Raw genomic sequence first — 17,011 nt, forward strand, 5'->3', positions numbered from 1 at the left:
GGCATGAATGGGGCCCCTCAGGACAAGGCAGGGTGAGCACCTGTCCTGCCTAATGGTGCTGACAGCACAGCTCTGAGTTCCTCTCCTGTTGGAGAGCCCTTCTCTCCTGTTTTCTGCCCTGAGATTGAACACAAGGAAGCACTCATCTGCCTGGACCAGGCTCCAGAGCTCTGTGCAGGGAAGTGTCAATCAGGATGGGCCATAGTTATAGGGACAGGGTGCCTGGACCTGATCTCCCCACAGAGGTGCCATTATCATGTCATCTGTAGTGGAGGTGACACTGTCTGCATGGAGAGTCTGAGGCATCTCCAATGAGGAGCAAATCTTATCCTCAGTGCTCCTCACCCTCATCCACGTCTGGGGATTAGTGACAACTCCTGGTAATTACTGAGAAGATCTACATGAGCAGAGAGCAGAGAGCAGAGGAAGTTTTCTATGTTCGCTTTGGAAGAATTCAAGTTCAGAATGAAAGTCATAAATGGGGAGGAGGGGACACTCAAAGTGCACCAGGGGCCCCCTTCATTATGTTTCCCATTGGGCATTTTCCTTCATGGTCTCAGTTTTCCAAACTGTTCCAAAGTCTGTTCACCATGATCATCAGCATATGATCTGAAGGCTAGACTTTCCCCTGAGCTTAAGTTCCACAACCCTTGATATTTATGGTCTCAGGTCTGTTTAATCTGGAAAATACCTCCTTTGAAACCAGTGTTTCCCTCCTCAAAATCCTCAGGTCTCTGTTGTGTCCACATGACTCTGCAAGGAGATTGTAATTTGTTCTAAGACACACATGGATCTCTCTCCTTGAGTCTCTCGTTGGACCACCAGCCTCTCCCTGTGTTCTGGGCAATTATTGCCAAACAGAACCATTTCTGGACATGCAGAGAGGGATTAAGAAAAAGCATTTATTAGAAAATATAGAGAGATAACATTAGAATGCATTAAATTGATCACTGGAATTATCAATTGATAGTTGGAAATTTCAGTTGATAATTGGTTCTTGGGTACCAGTTCTCTCAGCTGGGAAATGGTTCTGATTTCATTCTTCTGAGAGACCACACAGCACAAGGGGCACAATTAATCCTCCCCATTGGCTCCTTCTGCAGTGAATTGATGCACTGGGGCCAGCAGACATGTCCACATTTCAGGTACATGGATTTTAAAAGATAAGTCAGGCAGATAGGACAGCTACTGCTTCTTTAAAGTGTTCAGCTCTTCGTCTCTGCTTGGGGAAAATGTTCATGATAATGATTTAATGTGTTGAATGATTATTCATCCCCAGAATCTGTCCCCACCCATTTAGACACATCGAGTTACTGTGGACCTATTGTGTGCCATCCCCAGCACTAGGTAATGAAGATACAAACAGAAATACTCCTGGTCCTGGTTCTGATATTTTAAATGCTGATTAGTTGAAAGACATGATTCCTCATAAGACTTTTCACTGAGCTGGTGAAAGGGTCTAGATTTTGGCTGTCCGGTTCAGTAGCTTCAGACCCATGTGGCTACTGAGCACTTGAAATGCATTCATCTGAGAGATGCTTTGATTATAAAATACACACTGGATTTCAAACATGTGTTAATATAGAGAGATAGTAAACTATCTTGTCAAGAACTTTTCAGAATTGATTATAGTTTGAAATGGCAACGTTTATAATGTTAAAATAATTGACACAGTTTCTTTTCACTTTTGTTAATGTGGCTACATGTAAATTTTGGACCAGGAAAATATATAGGTCTAGAAGAAAAACTCATTAATTATAAAACTGGTATAATATACACATTCTCTATACATGTTCTCTAATGGCAACAGAATTAAATTAGATATCAGAAACAGAAAGAAATCTGGGAAATCTCCACATGTGTGACAGTGAAACAACACACTTCTAAAAAGAGAGAGCAAAGATGAAATTACAAGAGAATTAGAAAATATCATGAACTGAACAAAAATAAAAGCACAACTTATCAAAATGTGTAGATGCACATGTTAGAGGTAAATATAGAACACTAAATACTTGTATTAGCAAGGATGAAAGTACCATGATCAGTTATAGAAGCATCTACTTTAAGTTAGTACACTAAGAGCAATTCACCTTCAGAAGATATAGAAGTAAAGAAGTAATAAAAACCATGATGGCGGGGCTTTCCTGGTGGCGCAGTGGTTGAGAATCCGCCTGCCAATGCAGGGGACACGGGTTTGATCCTTGGTCCCGGAAGATCCCACATGCCGCGGAGCAACAAAGCCCATGTGCCACAACTACTGAGCCTGTGCTCTAGAGCCCGCGAGCCACAACTACTGAGCTTGCATGCCACAACTACTGAAGCCTGAGTGCCTAGAGCCCGTGCTCCTCAACAAGAGAAGCCACCACAATGAGAAGCCTGCGCACCTCAACGAAGAGTAGCCCACGCTGGATGCAACTAGAGGAAGCCCACGTGCAGCAGCAAAAACCCAACACAGCCAAAAATAAATAAATTTAATTAATTAATTAAAAAACAAAAAACAAAAAACCATGATGGCAATCAATAAAATAGGAAATTGAGAAATATGAGGTGAAATCAAGACAATGTTGGGTTCCACAAGATCAAGGAAATGGATAAACTTTTATTTGCAGTAAGAAAGAGGTGGGGGAGAGAGAGAACACATTACCTGTAGTAGAAGGAATGAAGAAGAGACATCACTACAGACGCTGTAGATGTTAACAGGAGAATAAGAGAAAATAAGAGGGTAGAGCCCAGAAACCTTGCAAAATAACATAAAAGGCACTGGCCAGCTCTCATCACAAAAAGTATTCTAGCTCAAAATGTCAATTTTGGTAGTTTTAGAGATGCAACCTTATAAATATGTCATCATTCTCATGCAACATTTAAGATTTTCTCTTTACCTTTGGCCTTTATTAGTTTGAGTATGGTAATGTCTACGTATGGTTTTCCTTGCTTTTGTACTTAGGGTTTCTTGAGCTTCTTGGAGTAGTAGATTGATATTTTTTGGGGGGCCAAAATTGGGAATCTTTCAGCAGGTACTTCTCTGTCCTTTTCTCTTTCACTACAACTTCCATGACTCCAATTACACGTAGGTTGAAATGCTTCATGTTGTTGCACACACCACTATTAATTTTATTCAGTTTTTTTTTCTTTTTAAAGAATCATAGCAAAATACACAAAACATGAAATTTATCACCTTAACCATCTTAAGTGTACAATCCAATGGTATTAACTACATTCATGTTGTGGTGTAATCATCACTATACTCTACCTCCAGAATTCTTTTTGTTTGCAAAACTGAAACTCTGTACCCATTAAACAATAACTGTTTTAGCACCAATTCCCAGGCCCTGGCAACCACCACTCTTTGTCTTTATAAATTGGACTCCTTAAGTGTCTTATAAATGGAATCATAATGTATTTTTCTTTTTAGATGGGCTCCATTTCACTTAGCATAATATCTTCAAGGTTCACCTATTTTGTAGCAGGTGTCAAAATTTCCTTCCTTGTCCAAATGTCATCAACAGTCATAATAGTCCAGATCTATCTCAGAATGAGAGTAAAACAATATTTCATCTATATGGTTAAAAATGATTAAAGGAAGTATTTTAGGTTATAAGCTTTAACATTTTTGAAACAGTCCCTGTTCGAAGAATTGCAAAATAGGGCAGAAGTAGCAGGAGGCTTTAATAGTATAAAGAATAAAAAACAAGGAAGTAAAAAATAGAAAATATTTGATTGGCTGGGGCCACATACAAAAGGTTGTTTGGGCGAAAAGAAGCAAGGAAATAAGTACAGCATCCAGAGGTGGCTTGGCTATTAGAGATTGGCTGACTGGATATATTCTGTTTATGATCCAGCGAAGCACTTACAGGGAAACAAGAATTACATTAGATTCAGTTTGCTGACCTGGTACCGCTAAGTAGGAGCAGCTCCATCTAAGACCTAGAAAGTTACTTCAACACTATTAACAAAAATAAAATGACTCTCAGGATAAATTGTTTTCCTTTGTTTGTGGTCACCTCCCTATCTTCAATAAACTCTCACGTATTCCCGAAATTAATCAAAATTTGACTGGATTAAAGGAGGGGAGGTGGAATGTGAATAAGGAGGAAATGGGAACCATCTCCAATAAAAGCCCCTGCAGGGGACTGTCACTCCAGAGCTGAGCAATCAGTGGAAGCAGGTGGGGACCACAGGAGAACCCAGTGGACCTGACGTGAGGCCACTCGGATGGAATTTCTTCTTCACATCTCAGATTTCTCCAAAAGGCATATTTGAGAGACAAGGTCTGCAGAATGGAGACGTTTATTAATTCAGCAAGTGTTGCCTGAGGCCATCTCTGCGCCAGGTGGTGTGTGTGCATTTAGGGGCAATGGACTGAATACTCTGTCCTGAGAGAAGTAAACTGACTTAGATTTTTACACAAAAGCTGGAGAAATGACAGGGTTTCATTTCCTTTATCGTCATGGCTTCACGTGTTGCATAAGATGGTAAATGTCCCCCGTTGACTAAATCAACTTCTCAGGTTCTGCCAGGCCTCCTGCCACAGCCAGATGGGTCCAGCTGGGGGTAGAAGGGTCGGAGCATGACCGGCAATGTCCAACAGAAATGGAATATGGCCCGTAGAGTTCAAGGTGCACTTGAAATGAATGTGTGTTTTTCAGTTGTTGAGTGAAACTGAATACGTGCACACTTTTTTTTTTTTTTTACTGTTGAAACATGTCTTATTTCCATAATATGTAGAAAAATGCATTTGTAGAGTCACAAATGAACTTTATTTAGTTTATAATCTCCATCATGCACTGAGTTCAGCTTACAGAAAATTAAAAGAAAACATTTGGAAATTGATCTGAAAGAACATAATAATTGGAACAGAAATAAACAAGTCCTGAAACCATAACACTAATTCTGGAAACGTAATTTTCCCTAATACAATTTGTGTGAATGATTCATGAATTGTTCCATAATTTTCTGCTACACTTTTGTACCACATGTGTAGCAAACAGGAACATTCCCATCCACAGCTATGTGTACACAAGAATTTTCCATCCATGTTTCCGTAGTCAGAGTTTCATTTGTTTTGCCCTGGATTCCACAGGGAGCCATCAGTGCCTAGACTCATCAAAGGACAGATTCTCAGGAAGCTTTGATCATCCTCAGTCGGATATGCAGGAGAAAAAAATGGACGCAGTGGTTCCCGAGCGGAAACTTTAGTGAATGTAAAAATATGGGATCCATCAGCAACGTGATAAAAGGAAACAATCCCAATATTCATATCCAGGAAGATCCCCACTCGATGTAACCTGGGGCTCACCTTGAGAACAGTGGAAGGCACAGTGTGGGCGGAGAAGGCATCTCCATTTCTCAAACACACAGTCCAGAAGCCAAGATCTGGAGCCAGTTGAGTCTTCCCTCGTCGACGCACAGATTCTTTGCAAACGCCCACATCCCATTCTTGGCTGGACCCCAAGTCCACCTCCCAGTAATGGCGGCCAGAGGTGAACAGAGGGAATCCCAGGACACAAGTTGTACGGCTGAATCTCTCAGGTCGGGACCTCTTCTTCTGCTTGAAAAACCCACAACGGACAGTTTTCAGGTCCTCAGAAATGATGAGGTACTTGTTGGCTGTGTCAACATCCAAGGTCACATCCACTGTGGAAAGAAAAATAAGCAAGTACATACACTGGACACTACAATCCATGGTTTCTGAAAAGTCCCAAATGTCTCATTCACTTTCACTTCTTTAACTCTACACTTCTTTCCTAAGCAGAAAGTTCCTGGGGAAGATTCCCTGACCTGGATTAGATCCAATTCCATGTATAGAATGAATGATTAAAATGGAACTAGTCTTTCTGATTCATACTGGTGTTTTCTTTACATTAATTGGATTATTTGATTAAAATATTATTTCTTCTCTTCAGTACATGATATACATGAAAAACAGAGTCCATGGGTGTTGATTTTTCTCAAAAATTTCCAGTTGACACAGACTCTGTCAAAATATAGACATCAAATGTACATTTGAATGATGGTGATTTTACATATTGCAGAATAATTTTGAAATAGTAAGGTTTTTTTTCTTTTTTCTTCTTTTTGCATCTACTTTCTTTGTTTAGAGTTGTCGAATAGGCAATTGCATTCCAGTCCTTTTTCATTCTCTGGAGCTATAGAAAAATATAAAGAAAACATGCTAGGGGTCTTTGGATGAGATGGGTTAACTCTGGAAGTCAAGATAGAGGAAGGGATTCCCATAGACATGGGTAAGGATGTACTGGGATCTTGTAGCAACTTAGACCCAGAACTGGATGGGGCAGTGCTCACGGGCCAGGTAAACTGGAGAAGTACTATGTGTTTTGGCAACATCTCCAATTAACCCTGTGATGAGGATGGGTGCATAGACCTGCCTGTCCGAATGTGACCATGTGCATAGAGCCACAGGAACCTCAGAAATAAACCCTCTGGACCAAAGGCCAATGGCTTCACTTGGCTCCTTTATAACATGGTTCTTTGGGAGGTGCTCAGACTTCTTGACCATTGAAGGCTTGTCAAGTTTCTGTGACAGGTTTCACCATCATAAATACAGGTTTGCATGGAGCAAAATGGAAACTCACTCAAGAAGTAAAACAAGTGGTTACTTTCCCAATGACACTGCTGGCTGGAAGGTGTATCATCGCGCAATCATCACACCCCATTCACACCCAAGGACCCATCGTAGGAGGCAGGGAATGGGTGACAGAATGAGACTGTGGCACTCTCCAATGAGCCTGGGAGGTCTGTCCTAGCATTCCGAATTAGACACGCAGCTAAGCTGTGATAATTCCCCTTTGCTCAGAATTCTGAGCCTGAATCAGGCATCTTAGGTCCAGGTCAGGGAGTGAAGCGCATGCTGCAGTGCTCAGGTCCAGACTCGGCAACAGGACTGAAACCTACAGTCACGACCACGTGCACTTTCACCATCCTTTTCCCTGGGGGGCTTGTGCTCTAAGTATTCCTTGTCCACACTCACCGCACATAGAATCACCTGGGGCTTTTAAACAGTGCATATCTCTGGGCCTCGCTGCCTGAAGGGTTCAGATTCACTAGATGCAGGGGCCTGTTACTCAAAGTGTGGGCCATGAACCTTCACTACCAGCACCACTGGAGCTCAAGTCAGAAATCCAGATTCACAGGTCGGCCCAGAGCTCAAGAAGAAGAACCCGCATTTAAACTGGATGGTCAGGGAATTTATACATCCTCAAAGTTGAAAAACCAGATTGTGTCGCAGTGCCATCCAAAGAAACGCAACGAGAGCCCCGTGTGGATTTTAAATTTTCTTATGTGTTTAAAAATAACAATCAGGTATAATTGATTTTAATAATACATTCCATATCCTCCAATATATCCACATCTGATTTCTACTTGTGGCAATCGCCACATTTCAAGTGATCAGGAGCTGCCAGTGGCCATTGGAAATATTCCAATGTATCTAATATTGGATAGCACAGGACTAGGGCATGGCCTAAATATTATCTTTTCTTAAAAATCTACGGATATGGGGAAGCGGGGGAGGGATAAATTGGGAGATTGGGATTGACACATACACACTATTATATATAAAACAGATAACTAATAAGGACCTACTGTATAGCACAGGGAACTCTACTCAATACTCTGTAATGACCTATATGAGAAAAGAATCTAAAAAAGAGTGGATATATGTATATGTATAACTGATTCACTTTGCTGTACACCTGAAACTAACACAACATTGTAAATCAACTATACCCCAATAAAAATTTTTAAAAAGTCAACAGATAGTTCTTATCTATACTTACAGGCGAGAACAATGGTTTCTTGGAAAGAATAGAAATTTCAGGTGCCAGAATTCAGCTAGTGCCCTTATTTAGTGGAGAGCTTTTGAAAAGGTGCTTTTTCCTGGGCCCTTTATGGGTTGAGGGCAGTTTGTATAGATGTCTTACCTTGGAACTTCCGCATCCTTGGGTTCATCTGGAGAACAGCTCTCAGTTGGGGCTCTAACTCCTTAACCTTTGAAACCAGAGCTCCGAGCTTGAGAGCGCGCCTGAGGTCATTCTTCTGTGAGACCACAGAGCAGTTGGGGCACAATAAACCTTCCCCATCAGCCTCCTTCTGCAGTGAATCGAGGCACTGGAAGCAGCAGACATATCCACATTTCAGGTACATGGGGTTTTCGAGATAATTCAGGCAAACCATACATTTACTTGCTTCCTTAAAGTGTTCAGCCATGGGTCCTCTATGGGAAAAATGTGCAAGAGATTGTAATTTCCATGAGTTGAATCGATACTATTCCCTGGGTCACTTTTGTCTTTACTTGCATAGCAATTTGAAATCATTATTACTATGTAATGAAGACATAACATAAGTACAAATATAAATGACTCATAGCCCCAGAGTTCTGATTTTTGAAATGCTGTTTGGAATGAAGGACATGATTCATCCTTGGGGTATAATTTAGGTGGTGAGAGGGTTTATACTACACCTGAGCTGTCAGATATGGTGTCCACCAGCCATGTATGGCTACAGAGCACCGGAGGTGGGGCTCATCCGTATTGAAAGGTGTTGTAAGTGTCAGATGCACACTCAGTTTGGAAGACATGATTAGAAAAAGACAACATAAATGATCTCCTTGAGAACTTTCAAAAGTTGATTATAAGGAAGATAAAAATCACATGATCATCTCAATAGATGAAGAAAAAGCATTTCACAAAATTCAACATCCATTCCTGATAAAAACCCCTATCAAGAAGCTATAGAGGGAACATATCTCACATAATAAAGCTCATTTACAACCAATCTACACCCAACATAATACTCAGTGGTGAAAAGCTGAAAGCCTTTCCTCTAAATTCAGGAACAAGACAAGGATGCCTGCTCTTACCACTCTATTTATCATAGTATTGGTAGTCCTAGCCATAGCAATTAAACAGGAAAAAGAAATAAAAGGCATCCAAATTGGCAGGAAAGTAGTTAAACTGTCACGATTTGCAGATGACATGATACTCTGTATAAAGAAACAAAGTCTCCACCTCGAAACTAATATGAATTCAGCAAGGTTGTAGGATACAAGATTAATATACAGGAATCTGTTGTGTGCTTATACACTAATAATGAACTATCAGGAAGAAGAAGTAAAAAAACAATCCCATTTAAAATCCATCAAAAAAAATACTTGGGGGAAAAATAGTATAAATGAACTTATATACAAAATAGAAATAGACCCACAGACATAGAAAACAAACTTATGGTTATCAAAGGGGAAAGGGGGGAGGGATAAATTAGGAATTTGGGATTAACATATACACACTACTATATATAAAATAGATAACCAACAAGGACCTACTGCATAGCACAGGGAACTATACTCAATATTCTGTAATAACCTATAAGGGAAAAGAATCTGAAAAAAATAGATATATATGTATGTATAACTGAATCACTTTGCTGCACACCTGAAACTAACACAACATTGTAAATCAACTATACTTCAATTAAAAAAAAAGAAAGAAGAAAAGAGTTATTAACAGCAAAACAAAACGAAATACCTGGAAATAATCTTAACCAAGGAGGTGACAGACCTATACTCTGAAACCTATAAAACACTGATGAAGGAAATTGAAGGTGATTCAAAGGAATGGCAAGATATCCAAAGCTCTTGTACTGCAAGAATTAATATTATTAAAATGGCCATATTACTAAATGCAACCTACAGATTTAATGAAATCTTTATAAAATACCCTTGATACTTTTCACAGAACTAGAACATATAATTCTAAAATTTTATGGAACCATAAAAGACCTGAAGTTGCAAAAGCAATCTTGAGAAAAAAGATAAAGTTGGGGGCATAACCCTCCCAGACTTCAGACTATACTACAAAGCTACAGTAATCAAAGCACCATGGTACTGGCACAAAAACAGATACAGAGATCAATGGAGCAAAATAGAGAGCCCAGAAAAAGACCTACACACCCCTGGCCAGTTAATCTACTACAAAGGAGGAAGGAATATACAATAGAGAAAAGACAGTCTCTTCAACAAGTGGTGCTGGGAAAACTAGACAGCTGCACATAAAACAATGAGATTAGAACATTCCCTCACACCATACACAAAAATAAACTCAAAACGCTTTAAAGACTTGAATATAAGACCTGAAACCATAAAACTCCTAGAATTGAACATAGGCAAAATATTCTTTGACATAAATTGTAGCAACATTTTCTTGGATCAGTTTCCCAAGGCAAAAGAAATAAAAGCAAAAATAAAGAAATGGGACCTAATTAAACTTAAAAGCTTTTGTACAGCAAAGGAAACAATCAACAAAATAAAAAGACAACATAAGGAATGGGAGAAAATGTTTGTAAATGATGCAACTGACAAGGGGTTAATATCCAAAATATACAACAGGTTATATAACACAATATCAAAATCCAAAAAAACCCAATCAAAAATGGGCAGATGATCTGAATAGATACTTTCCAAAGAAGATATACAGATGGACATCCAGAACATGAAAAGATGCTCAACATAGCTAATCAGAGAAATGAAAATCAAAACTGCAACAAGATATCACCTTATACCAGTCAGAATGGCCATAACCAAAAAGTCTACAAATAACAAATGTTGGAGAGGATGTGGAGAAAAGACAATACTTGTACACTGTTAGTGGGAATGTAAATTGGTGCAGCCACTGTGGAGAACAGTATGGAGGTTCCTTAAAAAACTAAAAATAGAGCTACCATATGATGCAGCAAACCCACTCCTGGATATATATCCAGAAAAAATGAAAACTCTAATTTGAAAAGATACATGCACACCAATGTTAATAGAAGCATTATTTAAAATAGCCAAGACATGGGTGCAACCTAAGTGCCCATCAACAGATGACTGGATTAAGAAGATGTGAATATATCTAATATAATGGAATCCACTCAATAAAAAAGAGAAAAATACTGCCATTTGCATTAATGTCAATGGACCTAGAGATTATTATGCATAGTGAAATACGTCAGACAGAGAAAGACATATACTGTATAGCACTTATATGTGGAATGTAAAAAATAATACAAATGAATGTTTATGCAAAATAGAAACAGGCTTGCAGATATAGAAAACAATTGTGTGGTAACCAAAGGGCAGAGGGCACAGTGGAGGGCAGTGCTATGCGATTAACAGATAGAAATTACTATATGTAAAATTTATAAAACAACAAGGATATATTGTATAGCACAGGGATATACACCCATTATCTTGTAATAACCTATAATGGAGAATAATCTGCAAAAATACTGAATTACTATGCTGTACCTCAAAGTAACACAATATTGAAAATCAACTATTCTTCAATAAAAAATAACTGTAATGAGGATGTTAGTATCAATGCAAGTAAATAAAGACTAGTTTGTCTTTTAAAATAAGAAAGCTGATGTTGCAATGATTACATTTTGCCTTTTAAAATTGATTAGTTTGATTCTCCTTTGTTTATGTGGATACTAGGAAATGAATTTATAATCACATTTGTGGGTCACCTTGTATTTCTCCTGGACAGCGCTGGTCTAGACCCACACACCCTCCAACTCCCCACCTGTCCAACCTGCATGTGGCAAAAACTCACAGCAGAACTTGAGAGGTGGAATAAGTCTGTGGCTGAAACTTCTTTCATCTCTCACAGAGTCTGCCAAACCCTGATTAGACTCAGGATAACGAAGATGTTATTATTTCTCCAACCCGAGTATTGACCATCTAAGTTCTGCCTATTCTCCCATCAGAGGTCCTTGTGTCTCCAGGTGCACATGCTGTGCTTGGGTTGAGTTGGCCTCAGATAACACTTGCTGAATTAATAAATCACTCCATTCCTGATACCTTGCTTTCTTATATTTGCCTTTTGTAGAAAATTGAGAAGTAAAAACAAAATCCCATAAGACAGGCTCACCTCTGCTCAACTAGGTCCAGCTGCTTCCCCTGACAGCTCAGTTCTGGAGTGAGATCCACCGAAAGGGGCTTTTTCTAGAGGCGGCCCCTCCCATCTCACTCCCATCCTGCCTCTCTTCATTAATCCAATCAGGTTGTGATTTAATTCTGGCATTAGTGAGATTTTTTCCCCTCCAGTCATAAAGAGATTAACACACACACAAGAGATAATTGTATCTTGAAAGTGTTATTTTTAAACTAATTTTGCCATATTATCATCTAGTTTAGATCTCGAGTATTCTGTCTGTTGATGATAAGAATTGGAATTAGGGTTGAAATTAATAGAACATTGCCATCATGATTAATCCTAAAACAAATGGACTAGTTTTAATTTATTTTTTTATTTTTATTTTTTTTAAATTTTTATTGGAGTAGAGTTGCTTTACAATGGTGTGTTAGCTTCTGCTGTACTGCAAAGTGAATCAGCTTTACGCATACATATATCCCCTCCTTGATCTTTGAAGTAAAATCTCCCATTTTGATTAAGATAATTAATTAAACTACTTAGGAATCGTCCCTAAAATCGAACTCCCTAGACCACAGTCATTTCTTCAAAAGAGTGTTTTCTCCATTAGTGTGAAGATGCTTGCTTAGAAGTTTGGTAAACAAACCTCAAAACTGTTCCCTGACAATTAGAATAGGACCTTCATGGCTGGCTATGTTAGTTACAAAATAAATAAGAACAGTTGCAAGCTACTATGTAATATTACTGTTTTTGTTACTTCACAATATATATGAACTGAGATAAATTTCTTTTAAAAAATATTCAAGGGACTTCACCGGCGGTCCAGTGGTTAGGACTCTGTGCTTCCACTGGAGGGGGCATGGGTTCGATCCCTGGTCGGGGAACTAAGATTCTGCATGCTGCGTGGCTCGGCCAAAAAAAAAAAAAAATTTCAAAAACTGTTCCCTGAGATTTTGGGTGACTCATTAGTGATGACGGTTTAAGCGGTAGAATGTAAAATTGGGAGACTGTGGGATGGGTGTCAGGGTGGAAGGGTTTAGATTAGATTGAGGTGATTACATTACCATGGCTTTCATTTCATTTCCACATTAGTCATTTGATGGAATTTTCTGGATCCTCTCATCATTTCACGTCCAAAGCAGAGACACTCTCGCTATCCAGTGTTTCCCATCGAGTGCTGTCCCATCCCCTCCGGGTTCTCAGTTGCTGCCCCATCACCGTTCTCCCTTTCCCGTGCCCAAGCCTGAAGGTTCATTTTTGCAGACAGGAGGACGGACTTCTGTGTCTGTTCTTGATTTGCTCACAAGGTACCTAACACAATCTCCATTTTTTTCTTAGATTCATAAATATAAAGCAAAAATCCTTGTAATTCTAATTGATGGCTATGTGGTTGATTTGGGAAACGGTGATTGGGCAGTACAGAGGGGAAAAATAAGTTCAATATTTCAAAAATAATTCTGTCACATACTTTGTATTGCTTCCTGTCTTCTGTCGAAATGTTTACTAATTAATTAGTTAACTATGATGAAGCAGGATCTGTGTTCATGTGAGTCATTAATTTAATCCTAGTTGGGAAGTTTAGGAAGATTTGTGTGTGAAAGTTTTAATGTCTGCAGAAAGAGCAGTAATAAACCAACTAAAATGAAAAAGGGCTATTTGGGCCATGTGGTCTGTCCATTTGCGAAAGGACTTACTTTTTCTCCACCATGGATGTGACCTTGGATGTGGCATGGCCAATGCTCATCTCATCATTTCTGATGACCCGAGGAGCTTGTGATGTGAACGTATCAAGCAGATTCAGAAAAAGCGTGATGAGAGGTTCAGCTTTGAATTATGTGCCCTTGGCTTCCCTTCATTTACCTTTGGCTCCATCACAGGGAGTTGGATATGGAACCAGCCGTGATTGGCTGTCGGCGGCAACGTGGACCCAGGACTTGAATGGGGGTAGTCCTCAAAGGAAGGGTGAAACTTGAATATGAAAGGTTTTCTGGATGCCACCACCTCCAGCTATCTTGACTATCAGGTCAGGGGACAGTCTGCTTGTCCTAAAGTGACCTTGAGGGTGGAGCCAATAGGAGCCTCAGAAGGGAACCCTCTGATACAAGAACCAATTAATTCACCAAAACTCCCTCATGACTCAGCTCAATGGAAGATGCTGGGTTGTGTCTGACAATCTAAGAAGGGTTGCCGATTACAAAAACATCTAGATCACATTTCACAATCCCAAGCCCAGGTTGGCATGGAGGAAATTCTAATATCACAAGAGACATTGTGGATTGGATTATGTGCCAAAACATACATTGTACTCATCCCAGCAGGGCCACCACTGATTCTATTACCTATTAGAAGAGGCACAGAGAAGAGAGAGAGAACAAGGCGGACTTGGTGCATCCAGGGAGACTGGCCTGGGAATCTGGTAGGCTCTGGTCTGGAATCTTGATTTTAGTGCGTTACATATGCAGCTGTGCTCACATAATGCACATTAACTGTGGACCTTTCTTAAAGCCCCATCACAAACTTAATACAGAGTTAACATGTGCCTTTGAATTAGGAATGATTTCCTGTTGTAAAGGTCAGCCAGTGAGGGAAGCATATGCTGCAGTGCTGAGGTCCGGAGACCGTAACTGGACCTAAGCTCACAGCAATGGCGACCAATGCACTTAGACCACCCTTTGCCTGGGGGCCCGGGCACTGGAGTAGATCGTTCATGTAGTGACTGCCTACACTCGCTGTGGATTACCATCACCTGGATGCGCTTGTGGATGAGAACCAACAAAATTTAAGGAAGATAGTTGCTCCCCTATCTTCCTCATACCTGCTGGGATTTTATAACTGTGTTCCACACGGTGCAGCAGAAGCAGCAGGGTGTGTACCTCCTCACGGGTGAGCACAGAAGTCAGGGCTGGTGTGTAGACCTTTCAAGAGAGGTCGTGAGACCTAGAGATTGTCATACAGAGTGAAGTAAGTCAGAGAGAGAAAGACAAATACTGTATAATATCGCTTATATGTGGAATCTAGAAAAATGGTACAAATGAACTTGTTTGCAAAGCAGAAATAGAGACACAGATGTAGGAAACAAACTTATGGTTACCAAGGGGGGAAGGGGAGTTGGGATGAACTGGGAGGTGGGGATTGACATATATACACTACTATGTATAAAATAGATAACTAACGAGAACCTACTGTGTAGCACAGGGAACTCTACTCAGTGCTCTGTGGTGACCTAAATGGGAAGGGAATCTAAAAAAGATTGGATATATGTATACGTATAACTGAATTACTTTGCTGTACAGCAGAAACTAACACAACACTGTAGAGTGACTATACTCCAATAAAAATTAATTTTAAAAATTGAATTAAAAAAAAAGAGAGGATGAGAAAGTCCCGCTAAGAGAGCTCATCATGTGCCTAGAGCAATGGACAAAGGGGTTGGAAACAAGGCCCTGGATAGAGGGACACAGGGAAAGTTGGGGAGGATGCAAGTCCTTTGCTTCCAGTGTAGAATCACTGAAACTTTCCTCTGCTGGTGTCTTGGTCTTAGCCATCAGTACCACCTGGAGTTCTTTTCAATATTGTCCTTAGTGTTTAGGCTGCTATAACAAAATATCGCCCACTGGGAGGCTTATAAACAACGGAAACTTATAGCTCACATTTCTGGAGGTTGCAAGTCCAAGTTCAAGGCTGCAGCATGGCCCACATTTGGTGAGAGCCTTCTTCCTGGTTCGTGGCCAGCGCCTAGTCCCTGCTGTTGGCAGAGGTCATGGAGAGGATGTGACCACTGGTTGACACAAGATCTTGACCTGGGCAATCAGAGGCTCCTCACCCAGTCCCCCATCCTTGGAAGATACATTCTACCCACATTTCCCATTGCTGGAGCTGTTTTCAAGGGCACAGCCTTGAGAGACTAAGGTGTTGAAACCATCTTCACTGAATAGAAGACTGAACCCTCACCTCCTTTACCATCATCTTTAGGAGTTATGATTTCAATATATGAATGCCAGAGGGACCTTTAGATCATAGCACGGTGCAAGGTACATTCCACTGTATTTCCAAGTATAAAATGCAAAAGTGTATACCACAGAGAGTATTGTTTTAATTCCTAACTCCAATTTTAAAAAATCATGCATTTTTAACTTTGTCAAGAGTAACAGGATTTCGCAGACCTGAAAAATTAACTGTGTTTCAACTTACTACACATTATTTTTTCTTCCCCCTGTTGACTAAGGTTAAGGAAGGATAGAGGAGCATTTTCCATAAAGAGATAAAAATAGTAGGAACACTTTCATATACAAACACAGCAAACACACAGAAGAATGACACAGAAGATCTGGACAGAAATTAGAACTGAAATCTACTGAAGTAGATTATCAGAAAATAAAAATGTATGTCATTTTAGGGCAGTGTATTTCTCTCTGTGTATTTCTGTTTCTATGTGTATGGTATATGTCTGTCACTGGATCTTAATTCATGTTTCAGGACTTTTAAGTCCCAACCCAAACTCTGCACATCCACGTGTCCTTTTATATTCACACGTAAAGCTAGTCTGTTAGGTCTGAGAAAATCAGTGGACGCTTTTATACATGGTTGAGGATCTCAGTGGCTTTGAATGGCTTGGCACAAATTCCAAAGTGACCCCATCCCTCTTTTCCTCATCACTGGGGGCTCCAGGGCACAAGGACTTTCAGGGAACCTCATGATTCTGGTACCACTCTGAAACATATTTTCAACTTCTACCTGCCCAGCCAGGGCATGAATGGGGCAGCTCAGGACAAGGCAGGGTGAGCACCTGCCCTGCCCAATTGTGCTGACAGCACAGCTCTGAGTTCCTCTCCTGTTGGAGAGCCCTTCTCTCCTGTTTTCTGCCCTGAGATTGAACACAAGGAAGCACTCATCTGCCTGGACCTGGCTCCAGAACTCTGTGCAGGGAAGGGTCAATCAGGATGGGCCATAGTTATAGGGACAGGGTGCCTGGACCCGATCTCCCCACAGAGGTGCCATTATCATGTCATCTGTAGTGGAGGTGACACTGTCTGCATGGAGAGTCTGGGGCGTCTCCAATGAGGAGTAAATCTTATCCCCAG

At 40.3% G+C, this 17,011-nt stretch overlaps 1 protein-coding gene across 2 annotated transcripts; it reads right to left on the reverse strand.

Annotated features, from left to right (window-relative positions):
* Positions 1 to 2,988: 2,988 nt before the first annotated feature.
* Positions 2,989 to 15,182, reverse strand: LOC309616910 (ret finger protein-like 4A). Of its 2 annotated transcripts, XM_082368300.1 has the most exons (3): positions 11,928 to 15,182; positions 7,941 to 8,231; positions 2,989 to 5,634 (listed from the first exon to the last, which is right to left on the reverse strand). In XM_082368300.1, exons 2-3 carry the CDS (start codon positions 8,224 to 8,226, stop codon positions 5,054 to 5,056), a joined length of 867 nt encoding a protein of 288 aa, XP_082224426.1. In that variant the 5' UTR covers positions 8,227 to 8,231; positions 11,928 to 15,182; the 3' UTR covers positions 2,989 to 5,053. The 2 variants fall into 2 exon arrangements, with proteins under 2 accessions (XP_082224426.1, XP_082224425.1); XM_082368299.1 differs by having other exon boundaries at positions 7,941 to 15,182.
* Between the last annotated feature and the right edge of the window lie 1,829 nt (positions 15,183 to 17,011).

Source organism: Balaenoptera borealis, assembly GCF_965194805.1.
Source record: "Balaenoptera borealis genome assembly, chromosome: 19".
NCBI classification, from domain to species: Eukaryota; Metazoa; Chordata; class Mammalia; order Artiodactyla; family Balaenopteridae; genus Balaenoptera; species Balaenoptera borealis.